The sequence below is a fragment of the Panthera tigris genome, chromosome A3 (assembly GCF_018350195.1).
Source record: "Panthera tigris isolate Pti1 chromosome A3, P.tigris_Pti1_mat1.1, whole genome shotgun sequence".
NCBI classification, from domain to species: domain Eukaryota; kingdom Metazoa; phylum Chordata; class Mammalia; order Carnivora; family Felidae; genus Panthera; species Panthera tigris.
Window position 1 is genome coordinate 120,710,864 of NC_056662.1, and position 20,600 is coordinate 120,731,463.

At 54.8% G+C, this 20,600-nt stretch overlaps 1 protein-coding gene across 1 annotated transcript in view; it reads right to left on the reverse strand.

The window, feature by feature from the left end:
- Nucleotides 1-20,600, reverse strand: part of KLHL29 (kelch like family member 29) — a 143,264-nt gene that overhangs the window by 9,369 nt on the left and 113,295 nt on the right. Inside the window, exons 4-8 of the mRNA XM_042982421.1 lie at nt 12,103-12,241; nt 3,998-4,200; nt 3,016-3,275; nt 392-590; nt 66-248 (exon numbers count right to left, since the gene is read on the reverse strand). Of these exons, the coding sequence (XP_042838355.1) occupies nt 66-248; nt 392-590; nt 3,016-3,275; nt 3,998-4,200; nt 12,103-12,241 (984 nt within the window). The remainder of the gene's footprint in view (nt 1-65; nt 249-391; nt 591-3,015; nt 3,276-3,997; nt 4,201-12,102; nt 12,242-20,600) is intronic.

The window sequence follows — 20,600 nt, forward strand, 5'->3', positions numbered from 1 at the left end:
TGTGGGGAGGGGAGCCCTTAGGAAGTCCCTGCCTGGTCCCCAAGCCAGCCCTGGGGGGGCCTCACCTGAGAGGTAGATGTTGTCCCCGGCACTCACTACGCTGAAGAACTCTCGGTCATAGAAGGGCAGTGAGGCGAGGGGGTACCACTTGTTGTTCTGTGGGTTCCAGCAGGTGACGGCCACCAGTGAGCGCTGGGTCATCCCCACCATCTGACGGCCCCCAACCAAGACGATGACCTCAGCCACACCTGCAGGGATACAGATGCACGGCCTTCGGACACATCCCCACGCTGTTAGACTCTGCGCCTGGTGCCTCTGGAGGGGACCACCCAGAGTGGGGCTGACCCTATGGCACCTGCATTTGGGGAGTTCGGGGCATGTCCCTCGGTACCTGCGGAGAGGCGGGGCCGGGTTCGGGGTGTCTGCATCTCCTGGCGGGCGTGGGGCAGCATGTGGTAGCGTTTGGCCTCGTTGACCAGGTCCCGACACGCTTCTGACGACTTGATCAGCTCCTCGTTGTCAACCACGTTGAGCAGATAGCTGGGGTGGATGAAGGGGAGGCGGACCACGGCCAGGAGCTCTGCGGCATACTGCAGGGTGGGGGAGACACGGGATCGACCGAGGTTACACGGACGGAGCCACCCCTGCCGAGTTGGACTGGGAAGACAGGAAGGAGGGGTGTGGTACTGTACAGGGGGCACTCCAGTGTGTATTTGGCTTGAGAGTGTAGACACTGCTCAGCCCAGCCTAGACGGTGAGAGCGGGGCTCCCACCAGCCAGAGGAGAGGAACGGGGGAGGTGGATGTGCCACGGTTGACCCTGGGGCGAACCGTCCGTCTGCCTCTTCGGCACCTCGTTCCTGCCTCCGCCCAGCTCACGGGCGTCTGCTTCACCCCAGGCTGCAGGGGGGCTGAAACCAGCATCCTGATCCCTGGTGAGCCGCACGTGGGGCAGGAAGTCAAAAACAGGTGCGGCGGCCAGGGAAGGCTGACGGTGACCGTGAAGCTTGACAGTCACCCCCGTCAGAACCTGCATCTCCCCAGTGCCAACAAACCCCTTCAACGGCACCTGGCCCCTGGCCCCTCTCACCTGCATTGAAGGCTTTTCGTGGACTGACTCAAATCCCTCTTGCCTGGCAAACCTTTTGCTCACTGCTCAGCTTTAGTTTCATCCAACAAATCATTGGTGACCCTCCTTATTGGGGGTGCAAAGCCCAGGAAGACCCAGTGTCTGACTTTCAGGTGTACACAGTAAAATGGGGGGGGGGGAGGATCCATTACATAAAAGGCACTAGTGGGGCTCCAGGGAGGAGTACAGTTAGGGGGTCTGGGAGTGCAGGAGTGGATGATGCCTGAGCTGGGTATGGAAGGATCGCAGATTTCTGCAGGCCTCAGGCAGAGAGGAGGGAGGACGCCAAAAGCAAACACAGAGGCATGGGAACGGTGGGGAGATCGGCGCACGTGGGGAATTCTCTGGAGCTTATTCTTGTCAGGTGCAAACGGTCTTTGTTGCGGCGGGTGTGGTGGCCAGGGGAGAGGGGACTGGAGAAGTTAGTGGAGGCCAGAGCCTGACCACCCCTATGCTTCCCTTGCCAAGGCCCGAGTGGTGTTTCCTGCAGAGTCGATGACGAGCTCACGGGGGCTTTAAACAAAGAAATTAAACGATCCAACGTGTCCTTTAGGAAGACCGCTCACTCAGGCGGCAGGGTCAGAATGAGTTTGGAGTGGGGAAGACTGGAGCAGGGCAATCGCGTGGGAGACGACTGCAGTGATGCTGGTGAGATTTGGGTCCTGAATGGGGAGAGAAAGTCGGTCCTCTCCTGAGGGAGTGAGGAGACGAAGCGACAGCAGTGTGTGGCCCAATGGATGTGGAAGGTGTGGGAGGTATCCAGCCTTCTGTTTTGGGTAATGGGTGGAATGGAAGGAAGCAACACAAGAAGGTGTGTAGCTTTGGGGGTTTACGAATTAGAGGGGCTTGAGGGACATTGGCCACAGGTGTGCAGTCGACACTCGGAGGTCTGGGCTGGAGACAGATTTGGGGGTCTTAGTGCATTGGGCAGTCTCTATTATAGCTGCCCAACCTGACGGCCTTCTCCAGAAATGAATCTTGCCCCCTCCCCATCCGACCAGAGCACACCCTTCTCCTGGGCTCAGGGGCTGGGCCAGGGTGGAGGGCCCGCGCTACCGATGCCAGCGCCTGGCCCACCCCTCCCTCCCTTGTGTCGCTTCCCGCTCCACACGCAATGAAGTTCCCTTGTCTTCTATCACTCAGCTGCCTCAGGGTGTTGTGGGCCCTGGCCTCCTGTGCTGCTTTCCAGGTGGACTCTGAGCTCTCCTGAGAACTACCTGTGTCCATACGAATTCCTGGGGGTGGGGGGTGCTCAGATGTGAGAACCAAGGCAGTCCCATTCTGAGCAAGGCCTTCAGCACGTGCTTTCTGGCCCAAAGATCCTGTTGGGTTGTGATCGAATTCTGATTCCGGGGATCCTGGAATCCTTCCGGGGACCCTGCCCTCCTCTCCTTCTGCCCTGGACCCTGGCTCCGATTTCCCCAGCTGTCCCCTCCGAGGGACTTCCCTCCTGTGATGCGTGCAGTGGTTTCCCATCTCCGGCGTGGTTTCTGTTTGGTCCAGGTGCCCTCCACCCTCTCCATAACCGGAGCATTGGGGGAGGGGTCTCCTCCTGCCCGGTCTGAGCTCACAGGGGCCCTGGGGCACCAACCTCGCCCTGTAGGGCCCTGCAGCCGCTCGTTGGCTTGAGTCTCCTTCAGGTGGGACACAGCCCTTCCAACCCTCTGGCAGCTGACCCCTCATCTCTCATCCCTCCCTTTGCTTCTCTGCTGCCCACAGTGGCAGTCCCAGCCTCCCCCTGCCCGGGCCTCGGGGCTCCCATACACCCCGCGGATGGTCTGACCAGGCCGTCCTGCCTCTTCCACCTTCCTGCACCCTGGCTCCAGACGCCGTCCCTGCACTATGTCCCTGACACAGGGAGAAGGGGTGGGTGGGGTGGGGGACTACCTGTGCACGGGCCACGGGGTCCTTCTTGATCCACTTGATGACGGTCTCATATACTAGTTCCTCGGCCTTCGTGTTGAGGCTGTCATTGGAGATGTAGGCGATGAAGTCGTCCTTGGAGATGCTGAGGATCTCCTCCTGGGCCGCCACCTCAGGGAAGATCTGCAGCGCGAAGGCCTTGGCCATGTGGTAGAGCTCGCTGCACTGCATGGCCTCAGCCATGGCCAGGACCCCCAGGCAGTTGCTGGCCGTCAGCTGCTTCTCTGGGGGCAAGAGCACAGGACCACTGACCACAGGGCCCTGGAAGGGTGGCCCTCCATTCCTATCGCCTGACACTCTGGATCCCTCTCCAAGTCCATGTCCTTGTGACCTGCCTTTAGCAGCCAGGGTCCCCACAAGACCATTTCCAGTATCCCTGGAGCTGTGGGTGTACCTTCCAGGTTTTCCTCTGCCCTGTCACATGCTTCCTGTCCTGGGACCTCCCTCTGCTCCCGCAGGTCCCAGCAGAAGGACGGAGAGCGTGAGGTATGGAGTGTCAGTACCGGGCTTGGAGGCATCCTCACTGCCTGTGAGCCTTAGAGCTTGGGCCTGGGCTGGGGGCAAGGGCCACGCTGAGGCTTCCAGTGTCTTCTATAACTGTGACAGGCTCCCATTTTAGAATCACACCAGCAGTAACACCATTCATATGCCCACCCGCCACTTCCCATGGGCCTCAGCCTCACCCAACCTGGCCTCTAGACCGGGCATCAGTCTGGCAGGCTCTCCCGAGATCTGGCTATCGGCGATTCTAGCCTGGACACGTCCAGGTCTGTGCCAGGGGGTGCAGTTATCTGAATTTTCATCTTCAAGCTGCCTTGTGAAATCCAGCTCCACCCTGAGGTGGACACACAGACTTTCCCTCTGAATCCTCACTGCTTACAAATTTTTTGCCCACCCGTGCTATTCCCTCCAGGCGACCCATGCTCTCCCCACCCCCCAGGCTCACCGAGAAAGGACACACAGACTTTGCAGAAGGTGTGGAACTGGAACTTGCTGGCGGCCTCCAGCAGCGTCTTGGCATTGGCCGAGTCGATGACCAGGGAGCCCGTGTAGACAAACTCCAGGAGCAGTTCAAGGACATCGGCCTGCAGGTTGGACAGGACGAGCTCCAGCTTCTCCCGGCCACACTGGCTGCCGTCTTGCACCGACCTAGGCACAGAGACCAGGGTGTTCTTACCTGCCACCCCGCGGCCACAGCGCCGCCTCCTCACAGGGCTAGATCTCCCTGCACGCCTCGGTCACGCCCTTCATTTTAGGACTCAAGGGACACGGCAATGACACGCCTGAACCTAACGACCTTACACGGGATCTGAAAGAGAAGAGTCTGACCAGAGACGCCCAAAAGAACAGAAAACCCTGCTTATCACTACTTGGCATGTCCATGCAAAAAAAGATGCAAATCAAAAAGCATGAGCTGTGGATGGGGACGAGGACCAGGACTGGCCTCAAAGGGAAACAATACGATTCCGCCCCACTGCCGGCTCCGGCTCCGGGCATCTCGGCCAAACAAGGCCGGCGGGTCCGGGGCCCGGCCGCCTCCAGTGGGAGAGCCCCTGGTGTGACTGAGGCCCCCAACCGGCCCTGAACACAGCCGATCCTGAGCCGTCCCTCGATCGCCCCAAGCCGTCCCGGAACCCTGACTCCAACCCCACCTATTTCCAAAAACATATTGTTTCCTTTTTTAGGCATGGAAAGGAAGCCCTTCATGACATTGCTTTGAAACTGAGGACGAGACAAGATAGACGGACAGAATGGTTAGAGCTGGGGGGGGAGGGGAAGGGGAACAACCAAGGACTTCCGCCACAGACAGCCAGCAGCCATGACCTGGGACCTGGCCCGGGGCGGGGCCCTCCTGCCACATGGAACACGGGGTCAGAGGTCAGAGTGGCCTGCGTGTAGAGTGTGCGTCGGGCTTGTGAACTGGGGGGAGCAGGGGAGGGACACAAATATATAAATATGTTTATATCTGGTGTCTACAGAAATACAAAACCATTGCAAAGGCTCCTAAGGCCTGGCAGCCGCGCCCTAAAGCTGCACCTGGAAGGAAACAGATAAGATGAGGCAAAAATAACAGCGCCACAGAAGTGACCAGGAGGAAAGACACCCAGAGCGTTAAGAGTCAGGAGGCAGGTTTTTCAGAGATGATTGGCTTGGTGCCCCACCACGGCCACTCTGACCGGTCCTGCTTCCTGCACGGAGCCTGGTCCTGCCCGAGGCCGGGTTCTGCCACGTGGCTGGGAAATGACCTCTGTGTTCCCCCCCAGTCCTGAGGAGGCTGGGGTGAGACTCTCGTGACTGGTCCCTTGGGTGCCCCCGTGGCTGGCAGCCAGGGAGTGGAGGCGTCCGGAAGTAAGCAGGCTAGCCCCAGAGGGAGGCTGACTCCTGTGTGGGCAGGGAGCTAGAGGACCTGCGTGCCCCCGCCCCGTCACTGACAGGCCGCCACCTTGCCTCTCTGGCCCTCAGGCTCCTCTTCTGCAAAACAAGAGGGTTGAACTGGATGGCATCTGAAGTCCCATGGAAAGTTTATGTGACAGAGGCTGGAAAACACCTTCCCCGCAAGACTCTGAAATGCGACCACGAGAGCCACATTCTCTCCAGTTAGGCCTGGCCACCAAGCGCTTTTAAAACACCGATATGATGGGCCAGGGAACAGATGTAGCTGTGATCCTGCCACCCTTCCCAGGGTGCCAAGCTGGGCCCTCCCCACGGAATGGCTCATCTGATGGAGGCCTGCGGAGCCCTGCCTCCAGGCCTGGAGGGAAAGCTGACAGGGAACGGTGCTGGCAGAGGCTCTTCTCAAACTCAGAGACATACACAGTGTGTGTGACTTTTCAAGTGACTTAACACACCGAGTCCTCTGCTGTCTGGATAGATTTTCATGCTTGGGTAACTTTGTTCAGTATAAAACTAGTTCATTATGTGATCACTTGAAACCACAGAAATCTAACACCCCAGGCCTCAGGGGCCATCTGGTCAACCTCTTACTCGGTCTTTGCTGCCTCTGCCTTCATTCCTACATACCACTGCCTGGCCGTTCCTCCTCACACCTTGCATGCTCTGCAGAGGTCCTGCTGGGCCACAGACAGGGCAGGGCTTATGGGGCCAAAGTCGGGCTGCTCACATTCTCCCAAGGTCCCCAGCCACTGCTGCGCCCACCTCAGGCCAGCCTTCCTGTCCACCCAGGAGACAAGCTCCAGTTCAGTGAAGAGCTGGGGTGGACTTCAGCTGTGTACACACACACACACACACATACACACACTGAAGTCCATGTGACATGTGACCCTGAGAACCCTCAGCATCACCCTGTGGGGAGGGGTGTTGGGCAGGTGGAACATCAGGGGAGTCCACGGCCCTGAGTGATGAGTCTGATGGGACATGCATGGCTGTGCTTCTGAGAGATGCTTGTCCCACCCAGATTCTGAGCCAGGGAGAGGGTCCTGGGGACAGAGTGGTGCCCACATGGCCAAGGAGTACAGGGACAATGTGAGGAGGCACATGGGGTGTTGACCATGGCAGGTGCCGTCCAGGGTTGGCAAGAACCACTGTCCCTATAATGCATGGCTATAGCTGTTCCTTCAGGCCCCCTTTGAGGCCCCCTGTGGAAAGCAGGGGGCTGCTGGGCAAAGGACATTTGGGCAGTGGTGGGTGGGGGATGTCATGGAGCAGGTGGTGACTGAGGATGGCATCCTGACTGCTCAGGAGGATGACCCCGCTCCTCCAATGTGATTTCCATCCCACTGCATGCATAGGAGCTCAGGCATGTTCCTGCTCCAGGGCACAGACACGGCATACTCTAGTCTCACTGGGTGAGCCCTGGCCCACCCATGGTGATTTGGCGATGGGTCTGACTTAAATTTTTCTGCTGGGCTTCGAGATCTGTGAATCTCTCGTCTTATTATGTGGTCTTCTGGCCACACCTCTCTGTTCTGCCAGGAAAGGGGGCAGACTGCCACCCACAAATGCCCAACCCCACAGGGAAGGAGGGGAAAGGCAGCATATGGCCTGACTACTGTGTTAAAGTCTGTTGGGCTCCCCTACATCTGGACTCTATGCCACTCAGGTAGATCCCTTTAGCTTCCCCTGGTGAGAAAGATGGAGAAGCCCAGAGCCTATACATGGGGCTTGTGAAAAGCACCTTGGACAAATCAATGTCACCATCTGTTTTTATTTAATATGAAAAGAGAATATAGTTCGAATGAGTCATTGGCTCCAACAGACTTTTTGAGATGAGGGTTTCAGCTAGAAGGCAGAATGCCAGGTCTCTGTCCTATTTGGTATGATGAGGGGGCAAGTTTCTCTGGGGCTTGACATTTTCTCCCACACCCAGGCTTGTGGTCGTGTTCGGAAGTACTGGCAGGGAGGGCATTCCCTCTGCTATCTCTAAGGACAGCCCCCTGTCCTCTGTGATGGGGCCCACAGCCTACCCGGCAAAGGGGTGCAGCCAATGCCTCTCATGGCACAAGTGGACCCTGAGGGCTCCTTGGCTTCTGGGGATAAGTGAAGGGACTTCTTTGTAGGCTCCCCAAAAGTCCAGAGCAGACCCAGGTCTTGCTCAGCAGGGTTGAGAAGCGACTCTGGACTTGGGAGATTGCAACCACGGAACCCCACTAGCTCTAGTCGGCTCAAAGTCCCTGAAACCTGGGGCTCAGCCCACTCAGTCCTGCTGGGGTCCCCCACCAGCCTGGGTGCAGGAGAGGTGTGGTGGTCACGCAGCAGTCTATCCCTCACATTATCCAAAGGCAAAGCCGCAGCTCCCCTTCCTGCCGTGTTTTCACCCCTGATTGTCGCAGGGACTCAGATGGGGCAACAAAGGGATGGCGAGTCAGGCCCGGGGATCTCAGCACAAGCTTTGCTCCGAGCTTCCCTATGGCCTCCCGGAGTCTCCTCCGGTGCTCCTCACTCCAGAGGATATGGCCTCCTCTTGGATGAGGGCAAGTGTCTGCAACTTAGGGACCTGTTTTAGGTGGGGATTATGTCTTCTCTTGGGCAGATCTGATGTCCAGTTTACAAGTGTTTCTAGCACACACACATGTACACACACGCGCGTGCGCACACACACACACACACACACACACAGGCTCTCCATCCTTTTTCCTTGTCCATCTGACTACATGGTCAACCCTAAGTTTCACTTTCTTTCCTTATAGACTTCATGCACAAATAAAGACTACATTTTTGTTCTTCTCCAGGTTAGCGAACGGGTGGTAAAAGCATGAGCTTTGGAGTCAGACCTTGATTCCAATCCCGGACCTGCTTGCTTACTTAAAATTCTCTGGGCCTCAATTTCTTCATCTGTAAAATGGGGATACTAATGGCACCTGCTTCTCAGGGTTAGTGGGAGGATTTTCAGGATGACATTAGACATTTCTACAAGTCTCCTTCTGGGCTGGGTCTTGTCCTCGTCAGAGGAAAAAGGAGTTTGAAATCCAATCAGGGAAGACTAGTGGAAAGAAGCCGTTGCAGCCACACTAAAGGTACGTGCACATGTGAGGAAAGAACACGTGGACAAAGGTGGGGAGTCGGCCTGGGGCCTGGAGAACGGGGGCTCCGGGCAGGACATCTGCCTGGCCCCGGGGCTCACGGGCAGCTGAGCTGGTCAGGGGAGGACACTGAGATCCTGCTCTCCCGCTCACTGATTGTTATCCTTATGAAACACAGATCTGACCGTGGCCCCTCCGGGCTTCCTGCAAAGCCTTGCGAGCCGGCTCCACCTCCGGCACCGGCCTCACTCTCTCCCTCCTCTGCCAGCAGTGGCTCTGTCCTACTCACCAGCCCGGCCAATTCCCTTCTTTGTTTAAAACCCACACCAGATGCCACCACTCCCTGGGGGCTGTCCCTGAACACCTCTTCTCCCACAGTTAGGTGCTTTGCCTGTGAGCCGCTAAACCCCATTTGTGTGCTCAGTCTGCTGTCCTGTTCACACTTCTTTACAGGCTCCCCCTGGCAGGCTGTGGGCCTCCTCGAGGCAGAGACTCATCTCATCTAGCGTTTCCGGCCAGACCTGGCACCCAGGAAGGGCTCCTGCTTGTTAGCTGAGCGAAAAGTACCAAATGACTTGGTTTCCCTAAGGTCTGTCCTGTGGCCCCGGGTGAGGTTGTCCACACCGGGGTTGAGGCTGGGGGCTGGGACGGTGTCCTTGCTTGGGCTGGAGTGGTGAACACATTACTGGCCCCAGGACGGAGGTGGAAAGGAGTCCAGCCTGAGCCTCTGGGTCTGCGGGTCCTGGGACAGCCACCCGCCCTTGACAGTGCTCACTGAGACCCTCATAAAGGTAAGGACCAGGATACCATGTTCCACAAACAGACTGTGCCCACTCCCTCTGTTTCTGTAGTGCAGACGCCCGAGAGGGAAGCCCCTGCTTCGGGCTCAGTGGGCAGGGCCCCATTTCTCTCGCTGAGCCGTCCTGGCTGATATACACCAAGTCTCCAGGGTCACAGACTGAAATGGCCTGGTGACGTCAACCGTCCCCTGACCGCGAGAGTGTGAGCTTCTCCAGAATTTTACAAGGCCAGAAAGGAAATCATCTTTCCGTAGCGAGTCCACTTTCCTCCCCACAAGAGGACTCTTTTTGCAGCCATGGGCAGAAATGGTGATGTGCACCAAGGTCAAGTTGAGGGAAGTAAAAGGTTGAAATGGCTGCAAATTAGCATTGTGACCTTCAACCACAGGGGGTCTCTGGGCTTGGCTTCGGCCTTCCCTCCTCCCTGAGTGCCCTCCTGTATGCCGAAGGAGTCTCCCCGGGCCTCAACCTGTCTGGATTCAGACCCTGCGATGTGGCTGCCTACCAGATGTGTCTACTTGGACATCCTTCAGCTGCTTAATTCATCACTCCCTCAGCTCTGCCCTGACATTGGTCCATGGACCCACCTTCCACCCTGTGATCTCACCATTCTCACGTCCTAGGGCTTGCACACGGGAAGCCTTTGCAGGCCCGGCCATGCCCATCCCCTTACCGCCACCTTGGGATGTCAGAGCTGGAAGGAAACCTGGATGTCATTTGAACCAACCTCCTGTTTTACAGATGAGAAATCTCGAGGCCTGAGAGAGAGGACGTGACTTGCCTGGGGTCATAGGACAAGTGGCAGAGTCAGGTGTACAACCCAGGTCTCCTAGCTCCCAGTGGGGTGCCCTCTCCCTTCCAGTGACTGCCTCTTGGCTCTAGCACCCATCAGTTCCGCTTAGGGTCACCGAGGCACATCCCAAGTTCTTTCATCTTCAGGTGAGCATCCCCTGCTCCTGATGACCCCCACATCCTCAGACCAAGCCCAGGGCCCTAGCCCCAGGGGTCAGGGCTTGCCTGCCTATCTCACCCCAGCTCACACCCATCTCTGCGAAGGCTATATTCCCCTCCACACTGCTCATGACAGTCTCTGTCCCAGCTTTTCATTTCAGGAACCCATCCCCTGTCTGGAGCATTCTAGAACATTCTAGAACATTCCTTGTATTCCAGACCATTCCAAGCAACCCACCCCTTGCCTGGAATGTTCTTCCTCTTTCTTTTTGGCCTAAGAAGGCTTCACTACTTTGGGTTCCCACCTAGTGGTGTCCTCTTCTCTGCTGTGTACAAGTTTGGCTTTGCATGTAAGGTCTCTGAAGACATTCAAATGGCTCTTGTGCTCCTCTTGCCTGCATCATTCTAGCCCAGGGCTGGGCCATCGCTTAGTACCAACCTGCCCCTGCATCCTGCCCGCTCTGTGCTCTCCAGCTGGTCTGTAGCAGGGACCAAGGCCCTAGGATGCTGGTCACTGCCAGTACCAGAATTTGCCAAGAATGGCAGCACAAAGACCTCCCTTGGCCTGAAGAAGCCACTGAACGTGCCCCTTTACCCCAGAGCTCATGCCCCTGACCCCTGTGCTTGGATAGCGAGAACCCAAGCACCGGGGGCGGGAGACCCAAGCTGTCCATGAGACTGGAAGTCACAAAGAGCCTGCCCCGTCCTGCATGGCTGGGGCCAGTGTGGCTGGGCGGGGCTTGCACGCCGGGCAGCTCAGCTCTAAGTGAAAGGACACAACAGATTGGAAAGGAGGTGCCAGCCAGTGTGCCATCCTGAAACAAAACACAGTCACTCTGGGGTTAGTTGGCAAGTCCAAACACAGCATTGGGAAGCAAGCAGAGGTCCTGTCCTCTCACTCTGAGCCCAGTCCCGGCTCAGCGTCCGCCCCGGAGAGGCTGCAAGGCAAAATGAGCAGCGGCATTAATCTGCTGATGGGTGAGAGAGACAGGAGCGTTACCCTGGGCCGGCCCCCTCGGCTGCTCTCCCTCACTAAGGAGCTAGAAGGTGGCCCCTGACTCGTTTGCGAGGGTATGAAGCAGACAAATTAAAAAAATCAACAAAATGGAAGAAAAAAAAAAAAAGATGCTCATGCACCATTAAAACTCATTCAGGTAGAAAGAGCCGGGGCAGAGGGCAGAGGGCAGAGGGCAGGGGAGCAAAGGCTGAGAGAGACCGTGTTTAGGACACACGTGGTCTGTGCTCAGACAACGCCGGTTTAGGCTCAGTGTACAAGTATCAAGGCATGCAGCGTGAATGAGGATTTGGCTACAAGTCTCTTCTCCCCGACTCGAGCTGTGGAAAACGGCACCTTGTGCTCCTCAGCGGGGGACGGTCTGGTCGATGTGCTTTCCTGGCGTTAAGTTCACTATCGACAGCAGTGATGACGGTGCCTGGGACCCCGTGCTCGACCAGTGGGGACAGTGTGCAGTGGTCCCTTAAAGTGGAGCCTACGTGGAGTCTACAGTCCTCCTAATCTCAGGGAGGGCTTGTGAGCCACTGAGAACTCGGGATCCTCGGGGCAGGGCCGGGGTGTCGTCTACTGCTGACAGTGGCCCCCGGTGACCAGCAAAGCTGCGTGGGGCAGGCCGGGGGCAGTGGCTGCTCTGAGGCTGTGTGTGAGAGGGCACTCGGGAGGAGGGGGAGGAGGGGGAGAGATGGCTACTGGCTCTGTGACAGGGAGTCACGCTTCAGGAACCTGCAAGAGAGGGGAGGAGAAAAGCGACACAAAAGCGTCCTACAAAGGAACAGACCCGACCACAGCTGGAAGGAAGGCAAACCTTTGAATCAGGTCCTTGAAATACAAGCTGCAGGAAGCTAGAACATTTTGGTGGACTTCAAACTCTCTGCCTTCAACAACAATTTTCAGGTCTGTAAACGCTTTCGCTCTGCGCTGCTGGTTCAATTCCTTCAACATTTCTGCAGAACAGAGAAGACAGACAGGGCCAGGTTCCCATTAAGAGTTTTTTTTTTTTTAATTAAAATTTTTTCTTTCAAGAAGTAGAGAAATAGGAAAATACTTGATACTGTTTCTTGGCAAGACTGGCTCAACACTGACAGTCAAAAGAAGTCACAAACGATGCATAAACAAGCAGCAACTGGGAGGGGCTACATAACCAAAGGAACAACAACTTTCAAAAGCAAAGGAAAAAAAAAGGAAAGAAAACAAAGAAATAAATAAAAACAAACCGAAACAATACAATACAGAAAAAAAAAAATCAAACCCAGAAATTGAAAGGCTGGGGGAAAAGATTCCCATACTGACAATTGGAAACAGAGAATACATTATCACAGACAACTAAAAACTGTTATAAAACTACAGAACGAGTTCTCCAAATGCCAATGAGTGCTGATGTATCTGATACCAAGTAAAGCATGGCATTGTGATGTAAGATGGGCTGGATATGGTTCAAAGGAATAAAAACCACAAAACCTGCAAAAATAGCATCCTTTATGTTAAACGCTCAAGTCAAGGCATGGGGTGAGCTTCTTAGAGAGGGGCCCCAAGAAGGGAGGGGTGGAATGGGGGCCTGGAGAGCACTTCCTTCCATTGCACACTTCCGGAACTGTTGGGGAAGGCCGGCAAGAGGTAGGACCTGTGTGCGCCTCCTCCCGTTTCCTGGGCTGTTCTCTCAGGGTGTCCACCCTCAGCTGGGGCTTCGGCGTGGGGGAGCCTGGCTTACAGCCCCAGCAGGTCCCAGAGTGGCCTCTGGGGCCTTCCCACCCTGACGCACACCTACCTTTGCCTGGTGTCTTGGCCACCTGGGGTTGGTTCAGAGAGTGTCCCGGGCCTGTGGGCTCCAAACCTGGGGATGTCTCCTAGACCCACCTCAAGGCTCAGCAGGGTAAGGAAGAGAGCCCGATGGCTACCCTGATTAGTTTAGAGAAACTCTTTCCCTTGCAAAAGTTAGGGCCTTCAGACGATCAACACTCCCACTGGCCTTGCCTTGCCTGCCTGCCCCCTGGACCCTCTAGCTGCTGGTTGCTGGACATCAGAGGCCCAGATTCTTGGGCCAGAATGACATAGACTGTTGTCAGGAAGGGTTATGTTCTTTGGCAGATGAATACAAGAGGGTGGTCTGCAGAACTGAGCCCTGATTCCAAGTCCCCTACCATCACCCTGAGCCCTCCAGGTCTATGCTGCACCCTGGCTGGTGTTCTGGAATTACTTTCCAAAATGCCCTGCTGCAGAGTAACCAGTCATTTCTGTCCACATGGGCCAGCATTGGCTGTCTGTCAAGATGCGCTCCCGAGCCCAGCTCTGTCCCTGACACCCGAATGTCCTTGGACAAGCCTATGTCTCCACATCTGCAAAATGGGGACAGAGGCTCCCACTCTTTTCCAGAGCCTGGTGAAAATCCCTGAGCTTGAGCTCAGGGGCTTGTGGGCCTTGGTGTCAGGCAAGCCCTTCTTTGTGAGCACATACCGGGCTCTGGTTCTGCTGAAGACCAAGGCAGACAGTGAGAAAGGGGGTCTAAGTTGTGTGGGCAATGCCAACTCACTGACCACCACCAACCCCACATCAGGCAGAGCTGCAGGGTACCTGCATGGGTGTGTGTGGGCCCTCTGGCTGGGGCCTCTGGAAGGCTCCCGTGGGTGCGCTCAGACCTGGACAAGGGAGACCAGCAGGGCCTGAAGCACTAGGTGGAGGGTGTGCAGGGCACCTGTGGGCAGATTGGGAACAAAGGGACGTGATAGGTCGGCAGGTGGGGTCAGACTTCAAGAACCTTGTGAGAGGGCGGCAGCTCAGTCTCGTGGGCACCAGGGAGCCATGGGATTCTGTTCAGGGGAGGGACGGGCTTAGACCTGGGTGCCAGACAAATCGTTCTGGCAGCCGCGTTAGAGGCGGGACAGGGAGTACCGGTGGACCCCCAGAGGCAGGTGGGGGTGAGGGGAAGCTTCAGCCAGGCCTCGGGGAGAACCTGAACTCTGCCTCCTATCAACTGTATGACCTTGGGAACGTGTCTGAAGCCTCAGTTTCTACCTTTGTTGAAGGTTAAATGAGCTAGTCCATGGTAAGCTGTTAGCTGTGGGCCTGGCACATAGTAAATGCCCAAGGGGAGGCAGGCATGATGTTTTTGCTGATGGTGGTGATCACTCCATGATCTAAGTGAGAAGTGACAAAAGCCTGAACTACAATGGGGACAGAAGGACAAAGAAAGACAAGTATTTAGGCTGTGAAACATGGGGATGGGGGAGGGGTCAGTGCTGGAGGGGAAGGGAGGCAGCCAGCACGAGGGCCACTTCCAGGCTTCTGGAGGGACACCAGGAAGGGAGGGGATGGTGACTTCAGTTTGGGGTTGGGGTGAGGGCCTGTGGGACACATCTGGGAGAGGTGCAGGTGGCAAGGCTGTGGGACCCGCAGCCCCAGCTTGTTGCTCGCTCAAGGACACGATGGGGGGGGGAGCCTGCAGGGTCGGGCGGGCCTGAGGCTGAACTGCCTGCCATGGTCACACATCGGCTCCAAGAAGAGCCACCAACTGAATTCATTCCTGAAACATGAGCCTGGTGGGTGACGTCACCTTTTTGAGTGAAGTTGTGTGGGGGTTAGAGAGTTCTGGGCTGGAGTTCTGGATCCTGGTTCTCATTCCAGCTTTGTCACTAATTGGCTGTGTGACCCTGGGCACATTGCCCCAGCTTTAGGTGCTCAGTTCCCTCAAGCACCTAGAAGCACCTGCTCCTGCCTCCCCGTTGGTTGTCACATTGCTGTGAGTGACAGATGCAGCCATGAGCCTGCTGAGTTAACCATGCCCAGGGGGCCAGGAAAACACAGTGGTTACAAAATACCACGCCTCCTGGGCCCGGAGCATTCTGATTGTTTTTGAAAGCTCTGACTTCAAACCAAGGTCCCAGCAAAGATTGCAAGTGCAGTCCCAGTGCTGGCAGGTACCGCCTGCTGCCTCCGGGAATCCTGGACGCATCTGGGAGGTGCTCGGAGATCCAGGTCACCATCGAAATGTAAGCACTTTCTACTCTCACTTTGCGGAAATCTGGATTTAATAGCTGGGCAGGATTACTCAGTTTCAGAAAAATTTTTCAATTTATGAAAGTGCTCACCAGGGGATTCCTTTTCACAGCGGGGCCCCAAGTGCATTCAAAGTATTGATCAGGCAGTGTGTGCTTATTGCTGCCGGCTGAGTGCCCAGCCAGAGAGAGGATGTTTCAGGACATCATGACCCAGGATCCATGGGAGGAAGCCAGCACCGGCTCCAGGCACAAGCTGCCCTCCCACCTACCCTGTGTCTCGGCCAAGGACAACCACTTAATGTACGAGGGTCTTGGAAGAATGTGGGGTCCTGGGGAAGCTTTCCGACCAGCAACGCTGTGCCCAGTTTGGACAGTTTGTGGGCATTGGGGCAGAGCCTGGCAGGGGCTGGGCCTTCGGGGTAGACCCTACAGCACCCCAGCACCCTGCAGAATCTGGCTGCCTCAAGCTCATGGAGGAGGGGAAGCCTTGACCTCAGGTCCTTCCTTGTTGGCCGATAACAGCGAACTCTTTTCTGGTCTCCTGGGTTTTGGGTGGGATGCCCCAGCTGTGCCTGCAGGACCCCATGCCCTTGCCTGGCCACATAGTGGCTGCGCTGTGCCCTTGGCCTTGGCCCCTCAGTGGGGAACTCCTGGCTGTTCAGATTGCTGGGCAGAAAGCACAGGCCCAGGGGACACTGAATCTTCCTGCTGATTCCTCTCTTCTCCACCCTGACTCTTTCACTGCCTATACATCTCTGCTGTTGATTCTCTCCTGGCCTCAGGAACACCTGGGTGTCTGAGCCACTACCCTCTTTCACCTGGGTTAGGTCAGCAGCCCCCGAGGATGTCTTGGCTGTTGCCGGCCCTAAGCCCCCTCCACTCAGCAACCTGGCCATCCATCCGGCTTAAATAAAGTCTTCAAGGCCATCTGTGACATGGCCCGCCTCCTCTACTCCTCACTGAAGCTTTCTTGTACCCCAGGCATGTCCCCCGCCAGCCTTCACCCTTCTCGGGGCCCTCCGCCTCAATCTCTCTTCCTCCCTTCTTCTGGCTAATGATCATTTTGACCTGCAATACCAGTTAAGGTGTTACTGTGTCCCAGGTGTCTGCCTCTTTCCCCTTCTTCTCCCACATCCCGCTGCCCTCTGCCCTCCTCCATGCTCCCAAAGCATCCTGTGCTTACTTCTTTAGAGCACGCTGTACATTGTAATTATTTATTTACGTGTATGTCTCCCGCACTAGACTGTAACTTATTTATATGTTTATCTTCAACATTTATCATGGGGCCATGGCACAACCATACAACTTGTGTGGTAGATGGCAAAAATTCTTTGCCTCCCCTCCCATCAAGGGGTGGAGTTCGTCTCCCCACCCTCTGAATTTTGATGGGCCTTGTGACTTGCTTTGACCAGAGAATGTGGTTGCAAGGACATTATGTGAGTGTGAACCAGAGCCTCAAAAACTTTGCTTGTTTTTGCTCACTCTCTTGGGACCCCTGCCACTACCACATGAACAAGCCTGAGTGAGTCTTTTGGAGGATAAAAGGCCATGTGGAGCAGAGAGGAGCCATTCACACCGGCCAGCTCCCACCAAAATCGGCTGAGCCTCACCTAGATCAGCTGAGCCTAGCCCAAACTGCAGACCAGAATCATAATTTAAATCAATGGTTGTTGTTTTAAGCCACTAAATCTTAGAAGTGTTTGTTACACAGCAAGAGCCAACTGATCCAGAAAGCATGAATAAATGATGGAACTCAAGTGCTCATAAAACTTCTGTGTCGGTTTCTCCTCTACTGGTGGAATTTGAAGATAATTCTTTTTTTTTTTTAATTGCAGTAAAATTTACCATTGTAACTATTTTAAGTGTACAGGTCGGTAGTGTTAAGCACGTTTATGGTGCTGTGCAGTCAATCTCTAGAATGCTTCATCTTGCAAAACTGAAACTCTGTACCCATTCAATAACCACTTCCCATGCCCCTCTTCCCCAGCTCTTGGCAGTGACCATGATACTTTCTGTCTCTACGAATTTGACTACTCTAGGTACCTCATATGAGGGGAATCATGCAGTATTTGCCTTTTTGTGGCTAGCTTATTTAACTTCATATAATACCCTCAAGGTTCATCCACGTTGTAGCATGTGTCAGAATTTCCTTCCTTTTTAAAGCTGAATGCAATTCCGTTATGTGTGTGTACCACAGTTTGCTTATCTGTTCATTTATTTGTCAGTAGACACGTGGATGGCTTCCACCTTTTGGTTACTATGAACAGTGCCGCTGTGAGGCTAATTCTTAACACTCAGTGATGGACATCTCTAAATACCCCATCTCAAAGCCCGTTATAAGTGGTGGGATAAACTGACTCTGTGGACCTGGCAGCAAGTGGCATCCAAGAGAAAGGGGACACTGGGGAGGGTCAGCCTGGTCCCGATGCTTTGTTTAGAGAAGAGAGAGGCTGCAAACAGAACCAAGCCTGGAGATGACACTGCAGCCAAGCTTTTGCATATTTTTTTATCAAATACACGAGTTATTTGTCAGAGACTAATGGGCTCATTCCAGCTGGACTAGAAGGGCTGTCTGAGGTGGTAATAAAGAAGAAGAGGTGTCAAATATTAAAAGGCAACGCATTTCAGTGGCTTTGCAGCAGAGAAGTCCATTAAATCAGAGCCCCGAGAAAGGTTGTACAGTCAAATAATTTTTTTCAGAGCTCAAGAAAGAACCCAGCTATGTGATAAATGCTCCTGATTCCAATGGTATTTATGACACATATTTGATAAAGGACTTAAAAAAATTATAAACTCAGAGCAGTTGTGAAATATACTGAGAAAGCCCAGCAAAGATTGTGCCATGCATGCCCAGAGGATAATTCATCCAGGAGTGAAGGAGCCCAGCATGTTCAGATACTATGGGGACAAGTGGTGGCTTTACACAAACAGAGCAAACCCGTTGCTGACAGGCTCCCAAGCTGAATGCTGTCCTTCTTCCTCCCTCATTCCCTGACTGATCACATATACACATCTCCTTTTCCAAAGAACAGCTCAGAATCGACCTTGAGGGCCAGCTGGGCTCCAGCCTCTTGGACAGGAGAAAACCACCTGCAGACCACACACCCGACCCGAGTTGGAGGGGCGTTCCTTTACCAGGGAGTCACACCAGCCCCAGCCCAGGGCCTAACAGCCTTACATATAGGCAAGCCCTCCCTGGAAATGGGGCCTTCTAGAGAAGAGAGGTGTGAAAGGCTCAGACTTCTTGCCTGACCTAGAGTTATAGGGAGGAGACCTTCTGGTTATCTTGTTGTCCAAATGGAAATTCCTGCCATTTACCAGAAAGGGATAAAGCCCTAAGAACAGTCACTGCCTCTCACCAGCCTGCCTTTTCCAAGTTGTCCAATGCTGGGAGACAAGACCTATTTCTCAAGCGGTGAAATTTGGCACCGAGGGGCCTTTCCGTCCCTACAGCCCCTGCCCCAGGGCTATGAACTAGAGGGTGTTTGATATGCATTTGTTGGGCAGAACTGAGAGTTACCTTCCAGTTGGAGCATTCTCAGGCCCTCCAAGATGTTATAAAAGTCATTTAAGTTTTTCTCCTTAAAATGAGAAAAAAAAAAACCCTCATAAAACTGCACAGGTGAGGACCAACCCCTGGCTGAGCAGGGGTCAGTGGGCAAACCCCGAGGCTGCAGTTGGAGGAAGTGCCCTAATCAGGTGGACACTGGCAGGCATTAGTCCTTCCTGCCTCCAGAAAGGTAGCTTTCACCTGGCTCCTGCTTTGAGGATGAAGGCCTAGGGGATGATGGGAATACTCTGAACATGATGAACATGTCATAGAGGGTCAGGGCTGAGAGACCCCACGGGAAGTCCAGAGCTTAGGAGAGTCAGGTAAGAAATGAGGTCAAGACCGATGTTCAGAAGGCTCTGCAGGAGCCAGGACTCTAGGCAGATGTACTGGAGCCAGGATGGGGGAATGTGCAGTTAATTAAGCACCCAGGCAAGTCAAGTCAGGACCCTGAAGAGCTTCGTGGGGAACAGAAGCCTGAAGGTGGGGTTTGCAAATGCCAGGGAAGCCATAGCAGATGGGCAAGGAAAAGCCAGGAGGTCAGAGACTTGGAGGGAAGGTGGCCATACAGTCCCTCTGTGAAGCCAGAGCCCCCCCCCCCCACCCAGTGGCTAGAAGTTGGCACCAGGGAGGTAGGTGCCCTGAGAGGCCTTGGTTCTCAGGACCAGGTGAGGATGAGACTTGTGTCTGGCCCCAGGGAGAGAGTTGAATCTGTTGTCTGGGATGGGGAAGGGGAGCTTACCCCTCCCTCTGTGCTCTCATAATGTGTTGTGCCTTTGTGAAATAGTGTTCTGCCTATAGCATATTTAGAGACTTTGCTTCTTTTCCATTGGAGGGTAGATTTATGGAAGGTCGTGGTGGCTCTTGGCTAGAAGGACTAGAATCCAGAGGCCAGGACAGATAGTCGGGCCAAGTGAGAGAACCATGTTCAGCACCTCGGAGAGCTCCAGGTGTCCAGGGGTCAGGGCACAAAGTGGAGAGGGCGCTAGAGAGGTTGGGGGTGCTCTGGAGCAGACAATTAAGTCCATAGCTGAATAAGGCTGAGGCATGGACATCCCTTTTCATAGGCAGACTCTGGGGGCTTCAGACACATTGTGTCTGTCTGACCCACTTGTTTACTCATTCAACAGGTGGACTGGGAACGGGGCTGGGGGTGGGGTCCCCGGGACATATGTGAATGGAAATGATCACAGACCAGAGGAGCTTTAACAGGGGATGCACTAAATGACTGTGATGCCAAGTGTGGGGCAAGCACCGGGTAGAGGAAGCTCAGAGGAAGGACTGTTGGCTGGCTCAGTGGAACTCAGGGAGGCTTGGGTGTGGGGGTGGTCTTTAAGAAAATACTGGAAAGATGTGTAGCAGCCAACCAGGTGGGTTGGAGGGGCAGGGTGTGAACCATATGCACATGTATGTGTATGTCTGAGTGTGTGATATATGTAAGCATGTGGACACGAACATATAGTATGTGTGAACATGTGGTTGTATATGAGCATGTATGTACATATATGAGTGTGTGTGTGTATGTGTGTGTGTGTGTAGTATAAGAGGCAGGCCCGTAGTAGATGGTGAAAGAAACAAACCCATTGTGGTATTTAACCCACAGGAGACTGGGGGCCATTCATGAATTTTATGAGATAGGGTGAGACAGGTTTGTCTCTTACACTCAAAAAAGTCTGCTCAGAGTCAACCACCAATGGCCCCACCCCCACACCCCCACACTCTGCCCCCACCCCTGGCCTTTCTACATCATCAGGCCCTTCC